At 46.2% G+C, this 22,815-nt stretch overlaps 1 protein-coding gene across 2 annotated transcripts in view; it reads right to left on the reverse strand.

The window, feature by feature from the left end:
* The window catches only part of SLC9A8 (solute carrier family 9 member A8), a 50,582-nt gene extending 41,933 nt beyond the window's left edge, over positions 1 to 8,649 (reverse strand). For both annotated transcript variants that reach the window (XM_054045969.1, XM_054045970.1), the window contains exons 1-3: positions 8,578 to 8,649; positions 6,984 to 7,162; positions 2,324 to 2,404 (exon numbers count right to left, since the gene is read on the reverse strand). In XM_054045969.1, coding sequence (XP_053901944.1) covers positions 2,324 to 2,404; positions 6,984 to 7,162; positions 8,578 to 8,591 — 274 coding nt within the window. In that variant the 5' untranslated portion in view covers positions 8,592 to 8,649. The remainder of the gene's footprint in view (positions 1 to 2,323; positions 2,405 to 6,983; positions 7,163 to 8,577) is intronic.
* Between the last annotated feature and the right edge of the window lie 14,166 nt (positions 8,650 to 22,815).

Below are 22,815 nucleotides of genomic sequence, written 5' to 3' on the forward strand. Positions count from 1 at the left end.
TGATTAACGTAGCTGAAGGCGACATACTTAGATCGACTTACCGTGGTGTCTTCACCACGGTAAGTCGACTGCTGCTGCTCCCCCGTTGACTCTGCCTGCGCCTCTCGCCGAGCTGGAGTACAGGAGTCGACGGGAGAGCGCTCGGGGGTCAATTTATCGCGTCTACACTAGACACGATAAATCGATCCCTGCTGGATCGATTGCTGCCCGCCGATCCGGCTGGTAGTGAAGACATACCCTTAGTTTAGTATTATAGCTAAGCATCTTTTCCTTTGTGGTGTATTTTTAGTCTGACAGTGTGAGTGCCACTAGTGACTGAAGTAAAAATATCACCACTGCACAAAGATTATGGTAAGCAGTTACAGAGACAGTTGAAAAGCTGCTGCCTGAGATGACTTACGAAGGAAAATACTCTATTTCAGTGATAGGACTCAAGTAGATATTATATTGTCTAGAGATCCCTGATTCTCTTCTCATTTACAGATTTGTAAATCAGGAGTAACTGCACAGAAATCAGTAGTTATACCAATGTATAACCACTGTGAGAGCAGAATCAGGTTCGTGAACTTTTCAGACTTATTAAGAAGGGGCGAAGAGCTAGATCTGAATTAAGGGTGGCATTCTCTTGCCTCAAGTCATAGAAAGAGCCCAAGTGTACAATAGGGACAGTTCAGCATCTAGTAATCCAGGCAAGTTTTCAGGCTACTAGTGAAATTTATATTCTCAGAGTAGGTTAAATCACATGTACCACACAAAGTTCTTCTGCAATTAAAATAAACTGACCTCATAAATGGAGAGAAGATTCATGGTAGCAGGTGCCACCATTGTATCTTACCCCAGGTTAATGAGGATGCATGTGCGAGAGGAAGTTGGTAAAGTATTCCCCTCCTCCTAGATGCATCCCAGTTTTGCAGAGAATTACACCTCACTCAGGTCCACCTTTGAAGTAAATGGGACTTAAGCACATATTGAAGTGCTTTCCTGTCCAGGGATGGACTTATGCACATCCTTAAGTGCTCTCCTGAATTAGGGTCTCAAAATCTAGACAGCAAGATAAAGCACTCTGTAAGGAAATATGGCATACTAGCAACATCCTGCCATTTGACCTTACTGGCCAGTTTATCTTTTTGATCTTGGCTTGTTCACTGAGTCTTGTGATTTCCTGCCCTCTTCCGATTTTAACTTCTGAAAGGCAGAGTAGCAATCTTCATGTTTCCAATCAGCTGACTGTGATAAGTCAGGTAGGAATAATAAAAAAGGAAAATGGAACCATCACCCAGCACTAGTGTTAAAATTATAGAATCACAGGGCCACATTTTCAGAAGCACTCAGTGTCCAGCAATTTCGTTTGAGCTCTGAGGGCAGTGCTCAGCCCTTTTGAAAATCTGACCTGAAGATTCTATAATGTTAGCACTAGCACTGGGGGATGATTCCTTTTTCTTTTTGATTACTCGCTGATTTATCACACTCATCAGCTGATGAAGAACAATGGGAGCTGCTGGGTGCCAAGCACTTTTGCAAATCTAGTCACTTCATTTAGATACCGAAATAGGAACAGGGTTCTTTTGAAAATCTGGCCCTTAGATGTTAAAAATGACAAATGACAAGGTGGGTCCAACACAGCTACAACACTGCAAAGCACTATTAGGTCATTCTGTCCACTTCCCAACTGGTGTAGGATTGTTCCCTGCAGTAACACATTTTGCTTTGTCCAGTCTAGTTTTCAAATCATTTCGAAGATGGGGCTTCCACTTCCTCCTACGGAAGTGGATCTCACTATCAGAAAGATTCTCATGATATTTAGCATTCCAGTTTCCTTTTATTAATTTAATGCCAGTTATACCCTCTTTACCATGCGAGATATTTCGTCTCCCAATGTAGTGCTTGCACCTTTAGCTATTTAGAGCGTTATCATGATTCCCCACTAAACACATCAGGCAAGTGCCCCAGTCCTGCAAAGTGGTCCATGGAAATGTGCTCTCATGGAGTCCAATTGATTTCAATAGGATTCCACACAGCCAGAAGGGTCTGCTCACATGTATCACTTTGCAGGGTCATAACACATGCTTAGCTCTTTAACTCTTTCCTAAATTAGTCCCTCCATCCCTAGAATTCCTGTTGCTCTTCTCTGAACTATGTCCAGTGTGCCTACATCTTTCTAGTAATAGTCAGCGCAGAAGTGAACACAGTAAGTAGTTCAGGCATTGTCACACCAGTTAAAGAGGGCACCAAAGTATGTAAACCCTATTTTTATCCAAAAATATTATAACATAAATCAAGTTTTCTTCAAAAATATTAAAAGTGTGGTCACAGAAATACTCACCTAAAGAAACAACAGCCACACTCTCTGGCAAGAAATGTAGTCTGTATTTTATCAGTAAATGCACCAATATGATGCAGATAGCTGTGGGGAAGAAGTAAAACAGTATTAAAATATGTAACTGGTAGGACAGAAAAAGACATTCTTCTAAACAATGTTCCATGAATACAAACTGTGAAACTTTCCTAGTAAAAAATAAATCTGAAAGTAATCAGATGATAAACTGTTGTTCAAATATTTCAATGATTCCTAGAAATGGGTTAAATTAAAAGATGAATTAGTCAGAGGGGAAGGGGAATGTATACACACACACACATTATATATATATATATATATATATATATATATATATATATATATATATATATATATATATATATATATATATAAAAAAAACACACACACAAATTAACAGGGGATGGATCAAATTATGGACCTGTCAATCCCACGAGTGTGTCTTTAAACTCTGTTTGATATTTGATAAAGCTTATTGTGACAAAGCAGAAAAGTAATTACTAAGGCTATCTTCATTCCCTTACCTCACTGTGCCAAATAATCATTTGGGGGTCTTTTGCTAATTCAGTTTCCAGCCTCCACAAGGCTCCTGCAACTAGACTGCAACAAAACCTGTTTCTGACTCAAGAACTAAAAAGCTTCTCTGAACTGCTCTTACTAATGGACTAATGGTAAGCTTTAGCAACTCCCCCTAGCTACCACTGAACTGTCTTTGTTCAAGGGGGCAATCTGATGTGCTTCTGATCTAGAGTTGATTGTGGCTTTCAAGCAGATCGCTTATTTTATATGCTATTCCTTTGGAATATGGCCTCACTGAAAATAATGATTTTCAAGTACCTACAGCATGAGTGAACTTGTCACTTATTGTCCTTTGTCCCACGGAAAAGGACTTTCCCTCTATACTGTTCAGAAATGGAAGTCATGCCACTGTGTTCAGAATTCTGCACATTGTTATACTCATATTGGTAGGCACCTCACACACAGTGTGCTTTGCATTTAGTAAATTTACAAGTGACAGGCCCGGTAGACTAGAGAACTGAGCAGACTCCTGATATATACAGTAATACTAGCTGTACTGCTGACAAGTGTTGGCCCTGGGCAAATCACTTACCTTCTGCATCTCGGTTTTCATATCTATAAAATGGGGATAATATCTACCTTCCAAGGGAATCTGGACGATTAATTAATGTTTATATAGCACTTTGTGAATGTAAAGCTCTTACTACTGCCTTATTAATAATACAATTTCTGTTTAGCAGATCCAAATGCCAGCACCTTCCCACTTCTATTTCTTTGAACAAAAAAGAAATACTGTGGTGCAACTGTAGGCTCAGATAATGGACTCCTACCAGTACAGATATTACAATGAGTGGCAGGTTGGTTGCCCATAGCTATTTGATACCTATTCTCTTGGCAATAGTTTGTCCAGTTGGTAATTGACTATTTACTCTGCTCTGCCCGCACCCTCTTCTATGGGCATGACATGAAGCAGTCAAGAGATTGACAAGAAAATGCTTCAAATGGTTTCGTGGAGGGTTTGAGTGTCACACAAAGAAGGCAAAGAAGATTAAGGGCCCGTAACACAGGTCAGGGGAGCTTGCGAGCCACGTTTATCTACTAGGATGCTGTATAAAATGGAAAGAAGTGTTACAAAGATAGGCCCTTTTGGCCAAACAAGGTACTGAAGTTAAACTGGGGTTTGTCTTAATAGATAAGCAGACTGCAGAAACCTGGGGCCAGAGACTAAGCAGTGTCACTTCTGGCCTGCTGAATTTTGGGCTTAGAGGGGGACCTATCCAGCCCTAAAGTAAAGCAGCTCCTTTGGCTACTCTAATTTAGGGCAGCTTCCCATAGCTGTCTAGGGGCCACTTTACTATCCAAAACAGTCAAAGCCCAGAGCACTCTGGCCACACCCTCCTTCATCCCCACCACATTCTCTGTCAGATGCTATGAATGGGGCAGCACAAGATGCTATGAATGGGGCAGCACAGAGCTCTTATACTGGCTATCCACTGCTCTGGAAACTCTCCTTTGCTGGGGGGAGGGGGCAAAGAGGGAGGAAAGGGAAATTCAGCTGCTTCCAAGATCCATTATGCTGCTGGAGTGGGGTAACGGGGCTGGAATGTAGCCAAGAATTGTGACCCTACTCTTTAGCCCTAGGAAAAAATGCAGAAACTTTACCATGAATAAGCCTTTTAAATTCCAATTGACACACACACACACTCAGAATTTCTCTTTTAAACTTCATGTTTTTTCTGATCTATTGCATTTTGTTTTGATTTTTCTGTAATACCTACTCAAATATCACTTTGGTATTGGTCACAGGGAGAACATCAGAGGGAGATGTGCATATATCTAAAGGACTGGGTTTTCTCTTTGTTGCATTTAATAAAATATACTTCAAAGAGGGTGACACAGGTAGGATTTTATCCAAGTGGACTTATAAAATCTGCTATTATGACAAATACACACATGTTTTCCTACTGAGTTTGCCAGATTGTGACACAAGCCACATATCAACACTGCAAACAGTGATCATCTAGAACAGGGGTCAGCAACCTCTGGCACACGGCTCGCTAGGGTAAGCACCTTGGCGGGCCGGGCCAGTTTATTTACCTGCTGACGCGGCAGGTTTGGCCAATCGCGGCCCCCACTGGCCGCAGTTCACCGTCCCAGGCCAATAGGGGCTGCGAGAAGTGGCGCGGGCGAGGGATGTGCTGGCCGCAGCTTCCCACCACCCCTATTGGCCTGGGACAGCGAACCGTGGCCAGTGGGGGCCGCGATTGGCCGAACCTGCCACGTCAGCAGTGCTTACCCTAGCGAGCCGCATGCCAGAGGTTGCCGACCCCTGCTCTAGAAGATATTGAAGAACCAAGCAAGTAATATTACATACTTCTTCAGAAAGGATCTCTTATTGCGGTTTGTTTATAGGTCCCCCACTTTGCTTGTATTTCATACAGCAAGAGGTAGGAAAAACCCTTAAACACACTACTGAAACTGTGTTGTTACAGTTTTGATTACCGTATAGTTTACACTAGATCGGGGCGGGCAAACTTTTTGGCCTGAGGGCCGCATCAGGTTTCATAAATTGTATGGAGGGACGGTTAGGGTAGGGGGTCGTGGCCCGGCCCTCACCTCCTATCTGCCATCCCCCCCGCGACTCCTGTCCCATCCAACCTGCCCTGTTCCCTGACGGCCCCTCTGGAACCCCTGCCCCATCCACACACCGCCACTCCCTATCCCGACTGCCCACGGACCCCCGCTGCCTCATCCAATCCCTCCTCTCATTCCTGACAGCCCCCCGCCCCCCTGGAACCCCTGCCCCATCCAACCACCCCTTCTCCCTGTCCCGACTCTCCCCAGAACCCCAGCCCCTGACTGCCCCCCACTGCCCCATCCAACCCCCTCCTTCCTGACTGCCCCCCGGAACCCCTGCCCCCATTCAACCCCGTTTCCCCACCACCACCCACACCCCCTGACCACCACCTCAAACTCTCCTGCCCCCTTACCGCACTGCCTGGAGCACCAGTGGCTGGCAGCGCTACAGCCGCACTGCCCGGCTGGAGCCGGGCCACTCTGCCGCCGCCACCACAACGCCGCGCAGAGCACCAGGTCAGGCCGGGCTCTGCAGCTGCGCTGCCCCAGGAGCTCACAGCCCCGCCCCCCAGAGCATTGTGCTGGCAGCGGAGTGAGAGAGCCGAGGCTGTGGGAGAGTGGGGACAGCAGGGGAGGGGCCGGGGTGAGCCTCCCGGGCCAGGTGCTCGGGGGCCGAACAGGACTGTCCTGCGGACCAGATGTGGCCCAGCCCTGCACTAGATCGATATCAATTAACACTGTTTATCAAAAAGTTGTATAATGTAAACAGACAGACTGATGGCCCAGATTTTCAGAAAAATTGAGTGTGCAACTGTATGTGCAAACTGTATTATGCATCCGAAGAAGTGGGCTGTAGTCCACGAAAGCTTATGCTCTAATAAATTTGTTAGTCTCTAAGATGCCACAAGTACTCCTGTTCTTCTTTTTGTATGTGCAAAATATCTGTGCAATTATCACAAATTAGTGTTCAAACTGGGTAAGTGTACATGCCTATGAAAAACGGTGGCAATTTTCACTATAGTTACTTAATTTATGTATAATTATGGTAACTGTGCATGCAAATTCTATACAGGTTCTTACACCGCACTCTTCACCATAGCTGAGCGCCTTCCAGCAGTGCTTTAAGCGACGTGACTAATGTCTCTCATGTGTTCGCTCATCCTCTCCTCAGGGGAAAAACTGTGCATAGTGCAGTATTTTGTTTTGGTAGGACACACACATTGCTATGTGTTTATAGTAAAGACAAGCGCAAAGAAACATGCCTTGCACTTGGAGCAGAAGGTGGTGAGGTCTGTGAGGGTCCTTAGTTCCCTTAGGAGTTTATTCCACAGTCACTCAGTTCCGCAAGCTCACCTTTTTGAACACGTAATTGCATATCCAACTTTTCTAAAAATCTGGGTCTATATGACAAACTTTCATGGCTGGGGGTTTGTAGGAGAAATACAGCACCATACTAAAAAAGTATCCCCAGGACTCATGCATCTTACAAATGTTTCAGACATAATACAAACTCAACAGTGAACAATAAGAGATTTTTCAGTTCAGCATTCACCTAATACAAGGAGACTAAAGAATATAGTCATGCCACTAGATTGCTCCTCTTGCTGAGCTTGGACTCCAGTCTGCACTGGAAGGATAGGTTTGGCAGGTGTAGGAACCACCAGTTTGGTCGTAACGGACAGCGTGGTGTGGAGGGTGACATTGAGGACTTCATGGGTAGCATTTGAGAACCTGTCAGGGCAACACAGAACATGATTAGACTTAGCAAAAGCTGGACATTGTGGGGGAGGTCGGTCAGGGGGAAGCACAAAACTACTGAAAGATTAAAAACAAAACTCATCAGCAAGTTATCTTGGCAACAGAATTAATGATAATCATGTGCAGCTGCCTTAAAGAAGTGGTCCCTAATAATGGGCCCACGTGCAAGTACTAGGATTTCAGGCACGTGGAACAATTTATTGCTGAATTCTTTCACTCACTGTGTGCAAAGAATACTTTGTATTGGAGCTGGGATTTAGCACACAGATGAATGGAAGGTGTGCAGTGTGGACAGGGACTTATTTGGCTTAGTGTGTCCAGTGGAACAAATCTACTGTAATCTCCATGGAGGTGCCACGGTATTGCATTTGCACACTACTGTACCAGGCAAAGTGGCAATATTTTGAGGGTCCCTCCCCCTATACATTAAATACTGCATCAGGACATTTGATGACCATTCTTTGCCTTGTTACCATGTTAAAACTGAGATGTGCCTATGATTCACTTAATGGTACTTAAGCCTTCCCACCTTTAAAGATAAACCACTCTGCTACACCCCAGTGCACCAGTACTGCCTGGCCATCATTTGACTGTGCATGTCCTATCCACGGGGTTTGCATCATGACAAACCTCAACTGTAAGACAAACATACCTGCCAGAGCAGGCTGGCTCACTCACAACCCAAGGGAAGGGGCAGGCCCCATCCCACTCAGATGAGCCTCACAGAGCTGCCTCTTGGTTAATTTGCACAGCAGTGCATGTGTGCTGGGGAGGGGCTTGTTTTGCCTGTACAAATGTGGCAGCGGGACCAGACAGCCCTGTTTCATAGAATATCAGGGTTGGAAGGGACCTCAGGAGGTCATCTAGTCCAACCCCCTGCTCAAAGCAGGGCCCATCCCCAGACAGATTTTTGCCCCAGATCCCTAAATGATTTTTGCCCCAGATCCCTCAAGAATTGAGCTCAAAAGCCTGGGTTTAGCAGGCCAATGCTCAAACCACTGAGCTATCGCTCCCCCCCCCGAGGGGCTCGCAGTGGCTGCACTGGGCAGACCCATTTCACGGGGGAGAGGGCCTTGCGATTCCTGCACCAGGTGGCAGGGCCGGTGGCCCCGTTTCACAAGGGGCCCAGTAGCGATGTCAGGGCCCCTTGGGCGGGGGGAGGGGCACACAGCAGCTATACGCTCACTGGATAAGCCAAGGCAATGGAGCTAGGGGGGTGGCTACCACTGCCCCTCCCCCACAGCGAGAGCCCCGGCCTGGGGCTGGGCCTGAAATGAGGGGCTCGGCCTCCCGCCCCCGTATTCCCGCCCCGCTGGGGAGAGGGCCTGGTCCCCCCGCCCTGCAAACTCTCCCCTCGTCCCGCAGCGCCCTACAGAGAATCAACTCACTCCACTTCCGCCATCGTGCCGCGCGCTCCGCCCCGGCCCCGCCCCTTCTTCCTGAGTCCTCCACAGCGCTCAGGGTCGGGAGCGGCTGCGCAGTGCGCCTCCTGCTTCCGGGTTCTGCCGGCGGCGGCGCTCTAGGCAACTCTATGGTGAGCGAAGGGGCGGGGACGAGGAAGGTGAGATTTAACCGTGACGGAAAAGGGACAGGAACAGCTCACGTGACCCGGCGGTGGTGTCACGTGACGAGTGGGAACTGTCGGTCCCGCAAGAGGCGAGCCACCGCCCTCCCCCCGGGAGCGCCTTGCGGGGAGGACTGTCGAGAGCAGCCACCGCGTCATGCCAGTGTGCTGTGTCCTCACGCGGTTGCCATGGCATCGTGCTGTGTCATCGCGTCGCTGCTGTCACCAGCCCGCAAATCTGAAATTGCCCCCAGCCCCGGGAATCCCGAGCTTGCACAACAGCCCCTGCGGTTCCAGTGAGTGACGCGTTAGTACAGCCACGCCACGGTTTCAAGCGAGGCGCTGACCACAGCCGCCAACGGTGGGGGGAAGGGGACGGACTTAACTCTTCTACATGGAAGTCGAGCTCGTGCTGTAATCACATGGCTGCAGGAGCTGGGGCTGTAAGAAAACACTCAATATCTTCAGCCTCACGCTACACTTGCAAGTGCTGGCAAGCGACGCTGCGTCAGCTGATGGTGTGATTGTGCAGCCGTGCTGGGTCCTCACACCGCGTCTACGTGTAGTGCTGCCTAAAGAAACATCTCTGCACCGGCAGGTCGCCTTATGCTGTGATCCGACTCAATGATACTGAAACTCTGTGTGCCTGGAAGCGTGGCCTTTTGTCTGATCATGGTGATGTTTTGATGTAGTGATTGGTTCAGAAGCACCATTGAAATTATCTCGATGTTATCCTGGCTTGACAAGGCCCTGGGTGGGATGATTTAGTTGGGGTTGGTCCTGCTTTGAGCAGGAGGGTGGACTAGATGACCTCCTGAGGTCTCTTCCAACTCTAATCTTCTATGATTCAATCACTGAAGTGTGATAATCCATCATTTCAAAATATCTTCATGTTGTGTCAGAATGGTTCTTTCATCCTGATGCTAAACCAAAATGCAATTGTCTCTAAATAGCATTGTATCAAACTACCCTCAAGCTGAATCAGAATACTGTGTCTCAAAATCCGTGTCAAAACATACTTGGATGAAAATGTCTAACTGATAAAAATATCACCAAATTGTGCCACAAGAAAGGGAAAGGACAACTGAATGGTAAGGGCATAAGCCTGAGACTAGGGACATGCAGTTTCAATTCTCTGTTTTCCCACGCACTTCCTGTGTGGCCTGTATCATTTAACTTCTCTGTGCCACAGTTCTACATCTGTAAAATAGAGATGATAGCGCTTTGGTGTTGTGAGGATAAAATACATTAAAGATGGTAAAGAGGTGAGATATTACAGTGTAAGTACTAAAATAGATATCTGTGCCATGTTATTCCTTTATAAGGCTCTTTTTCAGCCCCTGCAAGGAATCTAAGGATCTGTCACTTCACTTTCCAGTAAGAGTGCCTCAAGAAAATGACTGGTTTGTGCACACAGGCATATGTGCCTGCACATTTTGGGTGCATTTTTGGAGGCCCTTTTGAAGTTGTAATCCAAGTTTAATAACTGGGATTATTATTCATTATGCATACACAATCCAGTAATGTGTTAGGGTTTTTGCAGACACTTACATACTCACTTTGTATATGTGTTTGTGAATGTTATTCTAATATGCATCAAAATGGAATAAAATGTAGGTGTGTTTAAAAAAAATGTTAAAACTGGAGGAGGTGCTATTCCTCCTTCCCCCATTTTAGGACCATGCTTGCAATTTATAGAAGGGTTTATGACTCAGGCTTCCTGTCTTTTTCTGGACAGATATACCCCCACAACTCTCCCTGTATAATCAACTTTGGGTGGCTATCCTATCTCTTAGAACTGGAAGGGACCTTGGAAGGTCATCGAGTCCAGCCCCCTGCCTTCACTAGCAGGACCAAGTACTGATTTTGCCCCAGATCCCCAAGTGGCCCCCTCAAGGATTGAACTCACAACCCTGGGTTTAGCAGGCCAATGCTCAAACCACTGAGCTATCTAATGGATACGATCAGTGAAAGTGTTAGAGTCACCATAAGGGTTCATATGCTACCCACCCCAGAACCTTGTGCAGTAAGCATACCCAGAGAAACGGGGACATGGCTAAGGCTGTTGTGTGCCCTGGTGATGTGCCTCAGCTTCTGGAATGGTCCTTGGGAGCCATGGGCAGCTGGCCCAGCAAGCATCTTTCATTCATCAATGGTCCTAGGATTGGTGTGGAACAAAGGTATTTTCTAGCCACTTGTGCCCCTTCCCCTTCCCTGACACCTGAGCTGTGCCTGGCACAAAAGGACAGACTCTTGGACTAGCCATGGTAGTCTGAAAATTTAGCTGGAGTTTACTTTTTTATTGTGCTTTTTTTAGGGTTATTATATTTCCTGACTGGTGTGATCTAGTCCAGTAGCTCTGAACCTTCCCAGACTACTGTACCCCTTTCAGGAGTCTGATTTGTCTTGCATACCCCAAAGTTTTACCTTACTTAAAAAGTACTTGCTTACAATATCAGACATAAAAATGCAAACGTGTCACAGCCGCTATTACCTACAAATTGCTTACTTTCTCATTTTTACCATATCATTATAAAATACATTAATTGGAATATAAATATTGTACTTACATTTCAGTCTATGTATATAGAGCAATATAAACAAGTCATTGTCAGTATGAAATATTAGTTTGTACTGACTTCGATAGTGCTTTTTAGGTGGCCTGTTGTAAAACTAGGCAAGTATCTAGATGAGTTGATGTACCCCGCCCCTCGTAAGACCTCTGCATACTCCCAGAAGATACATGTACCCCTGGTTGAGAACCACTGATCTAGAAGCTCCATATTTGTTTGTTGGCTTTGCTGAAGAGGTGAGCCTTTAATATAAAGGGATTGTAATGTGTCTAAAGTGCAAGGCCAGTAATAGAACTGTTTATAATATAGAAGGAGGTCAGTTTAACTCCAGCTGCTTGACTCAGCTGGGGCAGAAGTGGGGAACGGATTGGGGGGCAGGGGACCAGAGAAAATGTATTGGGACAAGAATTTGGGAAGGGGAATAAAGGGGAGGGGATTTGGGGGACCTGGACTGAGAATAGAGAATCAGAGAGACATAGAAGGGTGGCACGGAGCCATGCTCCCAACCTTAGTATGGGTGGGCTCTGAAGGAAGCCAAAGGAGGCGATGCATTGGAGGAGAGCAGGGTGCTGATGTGGAATGGAAGGAGGGTTGCAATATGGGCAGGGGAGCCCAGGAGCATAGGAAAGGAGGGCAAGGAATATGGGCAAGGGAGATGGACCTGGAAGGGGGTACAAAGAACCAGGGGAGGCATATAAGGTGTTTGTGTATGGGAACTGGGGAGACATACATGAAGATTGGGAAATACAGAGAGTTTATAGTTTCCAGGGCAGAACTTGAGGGGTGTAAATTATTATAGCTCCATTGAAATCCAGTCTCAGCCTTCAAATCTATAGACTGCTAGCAGAGTTATCTCAGGCGATCTCATTGGTACATCTCTCAGACAGCCAGGACCCAGACCATATAAGGTTACAAACTATATAATACTCCATGACGATGATGGGAACAATCCCCATTTCCTGTACTTGATTCAGAGGTGGAACTTACCACAGTGTTTGACATTTTGACCTAGAGACATCACTGAAGGAAACAAAAAACAAACTGTCAGTGACACTGATAGTAACTGAACCAAATACTAGGGTGGCATAATTGCACAGATGGGCTCTTCATGCTCTGAGAGCACCAGCACAACACAAACTGATCATTTTTTGCAGGGGGACTTTCTGCAGACTTTTCATTTGTGGTTTTTTGATGTGTGTCTAATGAGCATCTGCTGGCAAATGTGTGTGTTGAAATGTTTCTTTTAAAAGATCCCAGGAATTTCATAATTGTTTAAAATTCATCCAAAATGATGTGGCTGTAGGTATCATTGTATTTAATCTTATTTCTTGAATAATACAGAGTAGCCTAAATAAATAATTATGATTATAATTAAGAGCAGACACACGTGAGCACCTAACTATATGTAACCCGTGCACTGGAAGCTTGGGAGAAATAATTAATCTTCAGGTCTAGGGCAAATTCTCTTCTCAGTTATACCAGTGTAAATGTGTAGGTAACTAGCTGCAGTCAGCAGAGTTACTTTAGATTTATTCTTGAAGAAAGAAGGAATGGTCCAGTGATTAGGGTGGTAGCCTTGGGCTTAGAAAGCCAGGGGTCAAGTTACTGCTGTGCCACAAACTTCCTATGTGACCTTGGCCAAGTCACTTGGTCTTTCCATGGCTCAATTCTCCATCTGTAAAATGGAGAAAATAGTACTTCTCTACCTCACAGGGTGTTATGTAGATAAATACATTAAAGATTGTGATAATTGGGAGCTATAGAAGAACCTGAGATATACTTACATCAGTAAAAACCTCACTTCTTCGGATGCATCCGAAGAAGTGAGGTTTTTACTCACGAAAGCTTATGCCCAAATAAATCTGTTAGTCTTTAAGGTGCCACCAGACTCTTTGTTGTTTTTGTAGATACAGACTAACACGGCTACCCCCTGATACTTGACTTACATCAGTGAAACTAATAGCTGAAGTTGGGCCTTTTTATCTCAGATGTTTATAAGATGTTCTTTATCATGGCATCTTGGCTCTGCAATGGGAAAAAATAAGTGAAAGGAATTACTTTCTTTGAGTGAAGATAAGACAGGGATCAAATTTTCAGCTGACCTCAAGTCAGCTTCTGATTTTGGGTGCCCACTTTTGCACATGCAGGACAATGGCTGGCTGTTGGAGCTGCATGTGGAAAATGGGATGCAGGCCCACTTTGCAGGCAAAATCAGTTGTGTGTTCTAAAGATGATATGTAACATCAAAACCTAAATGGGCCTAAGATGGTCCACGTCCCTTGCTTGCATGTTTGTGAGTTTATAGAAGGATTATACCAGCAGTGCTCTAGCATCCATCCTGTTGATAGAACGCCCTCACCTCAGAGGTGCTCAGTGTTCAGCATTCCTCAGGATCAGGCTCACAGCGACTCCTCAAATGCTGTCAGACCCATGCCAGACACAGTGGATGCTAATGAACTGTTGTGAAATTACCTATTTGTCAGAAGATCATCTGCTTGCAGTCCCTTATTTTATTTCCCCCCCTACACTTCAGAATGGGGTTGAGGAAAGAGAACTCATTGTACGCTGAGTGAACTGATGATGAATGACTTTTGCTATCAAACTCAGGATATGTATTAATTTTTGAGAGGAAGGCTAAGCATGCCACTGAAAGAAGGGAGAGGAAGAGACAGTCATGTAATGTACTTGCTTTATTGCTTTTGGGCAGATGGGGAGGATTCTCTCAGGCTGACTGATAAAATACTGAAAATTGTTTCAAACCCTTCACATAACAGAGCTGTTTTTATATCTTCTTATCTTATCTTAATCTTAATAAAATATATTTGGAAAGATCTGAGCATGAGCCATCAGCAGATAGCACCTCTCCTGCCCCCTTTGTATTAGTTACTTGGAAATCGGTAGGTACTTTGGAGTCCAATGGTTTGTTTGCTTTTCATTTAATAATTCTATATTTTAAAGTGATAAATCCTGAGTTTATTCAGGACAGTTGGAGATGTAAATAAATCACACCTTATGGGCTGTGGGCAGTGCTGGGCATGATGTACCAGCAGAGTCAACACTTTATGACTGTTATCAGTCATAAAATAATAAAGAATGAAACTGACACAGACCCAGCCCAACAGTAATCCAAAGGGCACAGGGAGGGGACATTGTTCAGGGATACTGTCATATCACACCCTTGCTGGCAGGCTCAGCAGAATGGCCAAGGACAGTGGGCCATGGAGCGTGAACTCCTCTCTGACCATGGTCAGGGTTGAGGCACGTTAATTAAAAGGGGGACAGTATAGGGAAGAGTTTATTGGTTGGCTGATGGAATGCTGCATAATCCATGTCTTCACCAGCCTTTTCCCATCTTCAGTTGGCGTGCAGATCTCCTTGACCACTGAGGGATTTCACAGGCTCATTCCTCTGTCTCTTTTGTAAATACTAACTATTAACAATAATAAATAAATAGTAATGTATTTACTTATAATGCAGTAGAACCTAGGAGCCCCACTCAATGATGAAAGCTTCATTGTGCCAGATACTCTGCAGCCAATGTATAGAACCCAGGTTTTCTGCCTCCCAGGCCAATGCCCCATCCACTGGACCACGCTGCCTCTGCTATTTGAGCATTGTTCCTAATGGATAAAATGGGGTCAGGTCACTTATCCAAGGTGACACAGCAAGTCAGTGGCAGAGCTAGGAATAAGAAACTCAGTGTGTCGACTCTTACTGTAACTACCAAACCACACGCTCTCTCACAGTTCCTTTTTTATTAGAGGAATTTTTTTTTCAAGGGCACATCTCTGAAGCTTTCATCAGTAGAATGTCCTGTTTCTTAGGCTATCTCTGTAATTCCTCCTCAGGATAACAGTGGCTATGTTTCTTAAAGCATAGCTCTCATGAACACACAGCATACAAATCACTTCTAGTACGCTACACACAGGACCTATATTTTACATCTAGAGACATCAGTTCCCAACACTGTATGGCCTTTCTTGCCCTAAACAAAGGACTGGAATTGGGTCCTTGGTCTCTGGAGCTGAGATAGAGGGAGACGTGCAGATTTAAGAGACATACAAAGAGAAATCCAGAGTGATAAAGGCTTAGCACTAGCAATGGGCACAGGCCACTCGTGACAATCTGCCATCCTAGGCAAACTTCAGTATGCTACCCACTCCAGCTCTCTAGAACAGAGAGGGGAGAAGGGATGCAGTGAGCCTTCTGATGTTTCAGTGCTTGTGGTAGGGGTGCAGGGTGAGGGAGGTGACGGGGGTTTGTGTCAAGTTGCAGATTGTAGCACCATTTACTCAGGGTTGGCCCAGCTCCCCTTCTGTCATGATGGAGCAGCCAGGCAAAATTTGAGTGGGGGGCATTCTGACCTGGCATATGGGGTTGCAGCACCACTCAGGTTTGGCCCAGCTGCCCCAGCCACCCTATGCAGAATCTGCCACCTTAGGCAGCTGCCTAGTTTGCCTATAGCTAGTGCAGCCCTGATCACAGGTCAAAGTTGATTTAATGAAACAAATAAACATGATGAATTAACATGGAATAGAAACTATGTAGCTAGGCATTCCAAAGCTGAGGTGAGACATTCATGGGGGACTTTTAAGAAAGAGGAAGGGTTGACGTTATCCAGTTAATAGGACTATTTCCTTGGCCAGATGAGAGGATTCTCCTTGGAATCCTCTCTTCTGACGGAGAAGTGATGTCAGCTAGCCTCATTTGTTTTCACCTCTATAGTGTAAAAAATGAGCCCTCAGGTAGGGATCTTCCAGCAACCACTCCTTTTCTCTATGCCAGAACCTGAGGTCCTGCCTCAGGGCCCAGGGCCGCTCCAGGAACCAGCCCTCCAAGCATGTGCTTGGGGCGGCACCTGGAGGAGGGCGGCGCTCACCCAGGGAGAGCGGGGCCGCTGGGCTCACCACCCTCCCCCGGCGCTCAGGCCGGTCAGGGAGAGCGGAGCCCCGGCTGGGCTCACCTCCCTTCCTCCAGTGCTCCGGCCAGTCGGGGAGAGCGGGGCCCCGTCCGGGCTCTCCGCCCTCCTCCTGGTGCTCCAGCTGGTCGGGGAGAGCGGAGCCCCGGCCGGGCTTGCCACCTCCTCCCGGCGTTCCGGCCGGTCAGGGAGAGCGGGGCCCTGGCCGGGCTCGCCGCCCTGCTCCTGGCGCTCCGGCTGGTCGGGGAGAACGGGGTCCTGGCCAGGCTCAGCGCCCTCCCCTGCTGCGCTCCCCGCCAGGGAGCGGGGGGTGGCGGGAGGCTTTTTTGCATGGGGCGGCAAAAAAGCCAGAGCCGGCCCTGCTCAGGGCCTGATTCTGATCTCACCCCCTCATCTCTGAAGTAACTAGCTAGGAGTCAATGGAATTCTGCCTATGTGAAGCTAGTATAAGTGACTGCAGAATCAGAACCTGGGTCTTTACTGAAGCAGCCTTCCATTGACTTCAATGGGAGTTTGCCAGAGAAAGGACTGAATAAAATCTGAGTCAGAGTCTCCAGATTTGGCCTGGTGTTAGAAGTTTCATTCCTTTTCAACTTGATCGTTTAAGCACAGATTACGTAACATTCAGAGTTTATTCCTGTAATTGCACATTGAAAAGCAAAATCTAGTTTGCATTGTTATAAGGCACTGTCTTCACTGAACTATAGCCTTTAGCAACATTCAGCAGCTGTGAAGAACGAATCAACGATACTTAAGAATATAAAAATCCATGCACCTTGATATGCAAGCTGTGGTGCCAGTGCTCTGTGTTGGAGAGGATGTGTGTGTGTTGGGGGGCTCAATCAGAATGGGGGGGGGGGTTGGGCAGAAGGAGCAGGGCTGGGGCCAGACTCTCCCTGCCAGCCATTTGCGTGGCCTGGTGGAGATTTAAAGGGCCAGGGGCTTCCAGCCGTCGCTGCCAGTGCTACCCTGGGGCTCCAGCAGTGATTTAAAGGGCCGGAGCCCCGGGCCCTTTAAATCATCACTGGAGCCCCATGGTAGCGGTAGCGGCAGCTGGGAGCCTTGGGGCTCTGGCCCCTGCCGGGAGCCCCAGACCCTTTTAAATTGCTGGGCCCCGGGGAAGCTGCCCCTTTTGGCTCCCCTCATCAGTGGCCCTGCCGGTACGGTCGGCTGTGTACCGGCTCTTACTGGTATGCTGGACTGGACTGGACTGGCTTACTTTCACCTCTGCTTGGATCTGACTAAAATATAATTTGTGATTGGTTAAAGCATCTCTTCCAAAAAGCATCCTGTCTTGATCTGACGATATCAAGAGATGGAGAGTCCACCACTTCCCATGGTAGTTTGTGCCAATGGTTAATCATCATCACTGTTAATAATATGTGCATAAATTTAATTTGAATTTGTCTGGCTTCAGCTTCCAGGTGTTGGTTCTTGCTATGCCTTGTGTCAATTCAAGATCACATGGCACTTGTGATAACTGTCAGAATGTTAGCGATGGTGTCTTGACTGAATTCCAATATGGATGATCACACTCTGCCTCCCTAAAACTCCCAATGAGTTTTTATTGCCAAATGATATTCCACATATCCTGTCCCATCTTTTTGTACTATTGCTGTGTGTACAGGGTGTCAAATACAGTGGTGGCAAGAGCAACATAATGGATAAGATGGGTAGGTGGATAGACAGGCTGAACATCCACAACCCCCTATTGACTTCATTTGGAATTGAGGTTACTTAGCCTCTCACAGGAAGTGCTTTGCATCTTGCAAGTTCCCGAAGAGCTGACTGCATTTCAGTAACAAATCAGTTTTAAGGTGCCTTGAGCTCCTTGCACAGAAAGATGTTATATAAATGTAAGATAATTATCATACCAGATTAGACCACACAGTAGGTTCATATGGTCCAGACTCCTGTCTTTGTCAATACCTGGTGCTTCTAAGCACCTGGTTTTCTGTTTTTGTAAAACATAGCAATTTGGCAGGGAGAGTCTTAGTGTTTCAGTAAAAAGTATTAGGCCAGAATACAATGGCTGGTGCTATAGAAATATCCAGGACACCTGGAGAGATACGCTAGCCTTGGGCCACGTATAAAAGTTCCATTAAAGGAAAAGGGAGCTGTTTGCGTGGATCAGACACAACACAGAATTAAAATCTCCTTGTAGTAAAATCTGCATACAAATAAACATGCGGAGTATATTCAACAATGAACATCAAGAAAGATGGGATCTATATAGTAACTTGTTTGTAAAGTATTGCAATGAACTGGAGTGTGTGAGTGTATATGCGCGCTCGCTCTCTTTCTCTCTCTCTCTCTGCTGGAAAGAATCAGAACTGATTAGCTGTGTGTCACAGGCCCTATATTAATATACTAACTAATAAAGTTGCTTGGACTCAAGTGGGTGAAGCCTATGTTTTTGAAATAAGAGGACCTGGGTTCTATTCCCATTGCTATAAAATTCAGAATGATCTTACTGAACAGCATAGTGGTGGTTATGAAGCCCCAAGTAGCTAATGGTTTGTTACAATGTCATATATATTGTTTATGGCTTGGTAGTCTGAGTAAGTATTATTATTTTATTTGTTACATGTAACCCTACATCCAAACTGAGTGGGTCTGGTTTTAGTTATGTTTGATGCTGGGAAATTTCTGGTGGTTAATTTTTCTGATGGATACTGTGAAGCTCACTAATCCATTGGAACACTCTTAGTCTGCCTGAGCACGCAGCCTTGGATGGAGTTACACATTTTATGTTCTAGAAAATGTATGCAAATAGCTTTTTGAAAACATTCTCATCACCATCCACATTAAAAGCAATTAACTTCCCTCATAGTGACACTTCCATGCAAAAAATATTACACAGTATGTCAGCAAAACCTGAGTGCAGCCAAGTAAATCATTAGTGGCAATAACTCTGGTCTTTGAACCGTTGTTCTCCAGATGAGGTAAAAATCATTTTGAATAGAAGCCACTGTAGCGGCTGTATTCAGAGCAGGGCAAAGGCCTCTCTTGCTTGATATCACCTTTTCCACTCTGTCATGCTTTCTCTTGCAAAGACTTTGGAATTGGATATTTATAGAACAGCAAGAACCCCCCCCCCCGCGCCCGACTCCGCTAATATGAATAATACTGAGCAAAGGAGGAAAATAAGCAGGATTTACTTGGAATAAACTAAATATAGAAAGAGGAGGTAAAATCTCCCATTTGGGGAAAAAAATTAAAAATGCAAATGGTACTAAATGCTGGGAATAGATAGGAATTAAAGGTAGACGAGAGAGAACCAAAAATGACCCTTAGGGCTTTTCTACGCTTGAAATGCTGTAGGGGCACAGCTGAAGCACTGCAGCTACACCCCAGTGGTGCTTCAGTGTAGATACTACCTACATTGATGGGAGGAGTTCTCCCATCAGCATAGGTAATACACCTTCCTGAGATGCAGTAGCTAGGTCAACAGAATTCTTCCATTGACCTAGGGCTGTCTACACCAGGAGTTAAGTTGGCTTAAGTATGTCACTCAGGGGTATGGATTTTTCACCTAGATTTTAGTGTAGACCAGACTTTAGGTTTGCAGTAGTCCACATGGGGGATAATCAGCACTCTTAATCACTGATTCATCAAAGCATTTAAGCACACATTTAAATCCCACTAAAGTCAATGGGCCACATATGGGTAGGTCTACACTTACCTCCGGGTCCGGCGGTAAGCAATCGATCTTCTGGGATCGATTTATTGCGTCTTGTCTAGACGCGATAAATCGATCCCGATCGATCCCAGAAGTGCTCGCCGTTGATGCCGGTACTCCAGTTCGGCGAGAGGAGTACGCAGCATCGACGGGGGAGCCTGCCTGCCGCATCTGGACCTGCGGTAAGTTCGAACTAAGGTACTTCGAATTCAGCTACATTATTAACGTAGCTGAATTTGCGTACCTTAGTTCGAAGTGGGGGGTTAGTGTGGACCAGGCCCCTGTCAGATATAGACTATCTTTCCTTTCTTTTGCATGTTAGCTTCAGCTTGCATGTTAGCTGTCTCCTTCCCCATGCTCAAAGATGTAGGAACTCACCTACAACCCAGTGTGGGAAAAAGGCAGCTGCCAAATGTGGGAGACTTACCAGCAGAGGTGGGCTCAGGCTCAAACCAAACTCCAGATCATACTCCAAAACTTAATGGTTCCCTGAGCCTAAGCCTGCACTACATTACACCAGTTTTACACAGGGGTAACTACATTGACTTCAGGGCTAACTGAACATCCCGAATCCAAACCCACCAGGTTAGAGTTTTGCAGCTAAATCCATCTCTGTAGGTCAGCATCACAACACCCGGAAAAGAAAATATCTGGCCCTGCTAATGCATATTTATTAGCCCCTATGTGTAAAAAAGGGGGAGTTCATCTGAATAATTTGAAATCTTCTCTGCCCAATGTGCTCTTGAAAGTCTTACAGTTACTTAATTGAACTACATTTAAATTAATTGTGATGTGCTAAGAGCTGATATTGTGCTCCTTGTACAAGACATATTAAGAAAATATCCCAGGACAGTGTTACACTCAAATATGCAAATTCATTTGTATATCTAACTTGTACACACAAATGACCAACTAGCAGTATTGCTAGTACTTGCAATTTCGACATGTAAATCCATACCTACTTTTGTGTGCATATCTGTACATGCATCAATCTGAAAATCCTGGTTCTGAGCTTCTGAGTAAAACTGCATGAACTGTTCATTAGAAATAATTAATTTGGCAGATTTAGACCTTTTTAATTGTTTTGTTTGTTATTTGATTAATAGAGTTTAGGAACCATGTTTCAGCCTGCTGGATTTTTGCTAACTATTCATACTAAGTATTCAGAGTTTACTGTTCGAGCTGTGTGACTGGCCTGCAAAGTCACAGGATATGGTTTCTACCTTCTGACCTCAGATGAACAGAGAATACTCTTGATCATAAACAGCTAACTGTTAGGGTTACCATACGTCCGGATTTTCCCGGACATGTCCGGCTTTTTGGGCCTCAAATCCCCGTCCAGGGGGAAATCCCAAAAAGCCGAACATGTCCGGGAAAATAGGGAGGGGCCGGCGCCGCTGGGTGCTGGGCCGGGGGTTGGGCCGGGGCTGGCGGTGCTGGCCCGGGGGTGCGGGGCCGGGGACTGGCCCGGGGGTGCGGGGCCGGGGGTGCCGGGCCGGGGGCCGGCGGTGCTGGGCTGGGGGTGCCGGGCTGGGGGTGCTGGGCTGGGGCCGGGGGTGCTCGGCCGGGGGCTGGCCCAGGGGTGCGGGGCCGGACCGGGCCCGGCGGTGCGGGGCCGGGGGTGCTGGGCCGGGGCCCAGGCCGGGGGCTGGCCCGGGGCCGGCACCCCAGGAGCCGAGCCAGGCTGGAGACGCTGGGGCCGGGGCCGGCCGCCGGAGGGAGCTGCTCGGTTTGGGGGGGCCAGACTGGGCTGCGCCTCCTCCCCCCACCCACCCACCCCCAGCTTACCTGCTGCCTGCTTCAGGCTTCCCACGAATCAAATGTTCGCGGGAAGCAGGGGAGGGGGCGGAGTTGGGGCGGGGACTTTGGGGAAGGGGTGGAGTTGGGGCGGGGCCGGGGGCGGGGCTGGAGCGGTGGAGTGTCCTCTTTTTGGACACTCAAAATATGGTAACCCTACTACCTGTATTCACACAAATACCCCCCCTCGCTCCCCCGCAAGTGTTTATGCAGACACAACACAGCTAGGCAATGTTTGTAGAAAAGCAGACAAAAATGATCTGATTGTGACTGGATCAAACTGAGCTCTGGATTTAGTGAGCATACTCACATATATTTCTGCCTATTGTTCTCAAACTCTGGTTCTGTGTAGAACAGTCCTCTGTGCTAATGTGGTTAATGCTGTAAACAATGCAGATGTAGTCATGCTCTTTATTTCTTGTACTTGGTGCATCTATTATGCACATTCTTCTGCTTAAAGCCTGACAAGGTGGTTGCTGTATAACTGACACCCATATATTTGGAAGACTTCAGATTTCTTATGACAAATTAATTTAATCTTTTTAATACTCTGGCCCATTTGGGGAGTTAATTAACAGGATGAGTTTGGACTCGATTTTTCTATTTCATGTGTATCCAAACAGGAGCTTTCTTTTATTATAACAGTGCCCACTAGCACGGCTGTACTTTAAGGTTTGTTACCATTTCTGTGACAGAAACCTTATATTTCAGCATTTGTTGCTAGGCCATAAAAAATAGACAAGATTTAAAACCTGACGTGAAAAAAAAAATCCATGTCTTTGTTTTCAAGTCACAGGAGAGCAAAAGCAATGAGTTGCTGAGTTCAGTTGTTTCTTTTATGCCACTATACTCAAAAATGATTTTGTCATTTAAGCTGATGTTGCGGAGTCCTGTTGTTTATAATGCACGTGAGTACCTGGGGCTATTTTAGGGGGAGGGGAAAGTGACCAAGTTTATTTTGTCTAGAAGTGTGGGTCATTACCTGGCCCAAATCCTGCTTGACTTATTTGCATAAATAAATGTGTGCTGTTGGGCCTAATCCTGCTCTATTTGAAACCACTAGGGTTGTGCTGTGATTGTGTACTATAATTC

This window comes from Malaclemys terrapin, chromosome 12 (genome assembly GCF_027887155.1).
Source record: "Malaclemys terrapin pileata isolate rMalTer1 chromosome 12, rMalTer1.hap1, whole genome shotgun sequence".
Classification (NCBI taxonomy): Eukaryota; Metazoa; Chordata; order Testudines; family Emydidae; genus Malaclemys; species Malaclemys terrapin.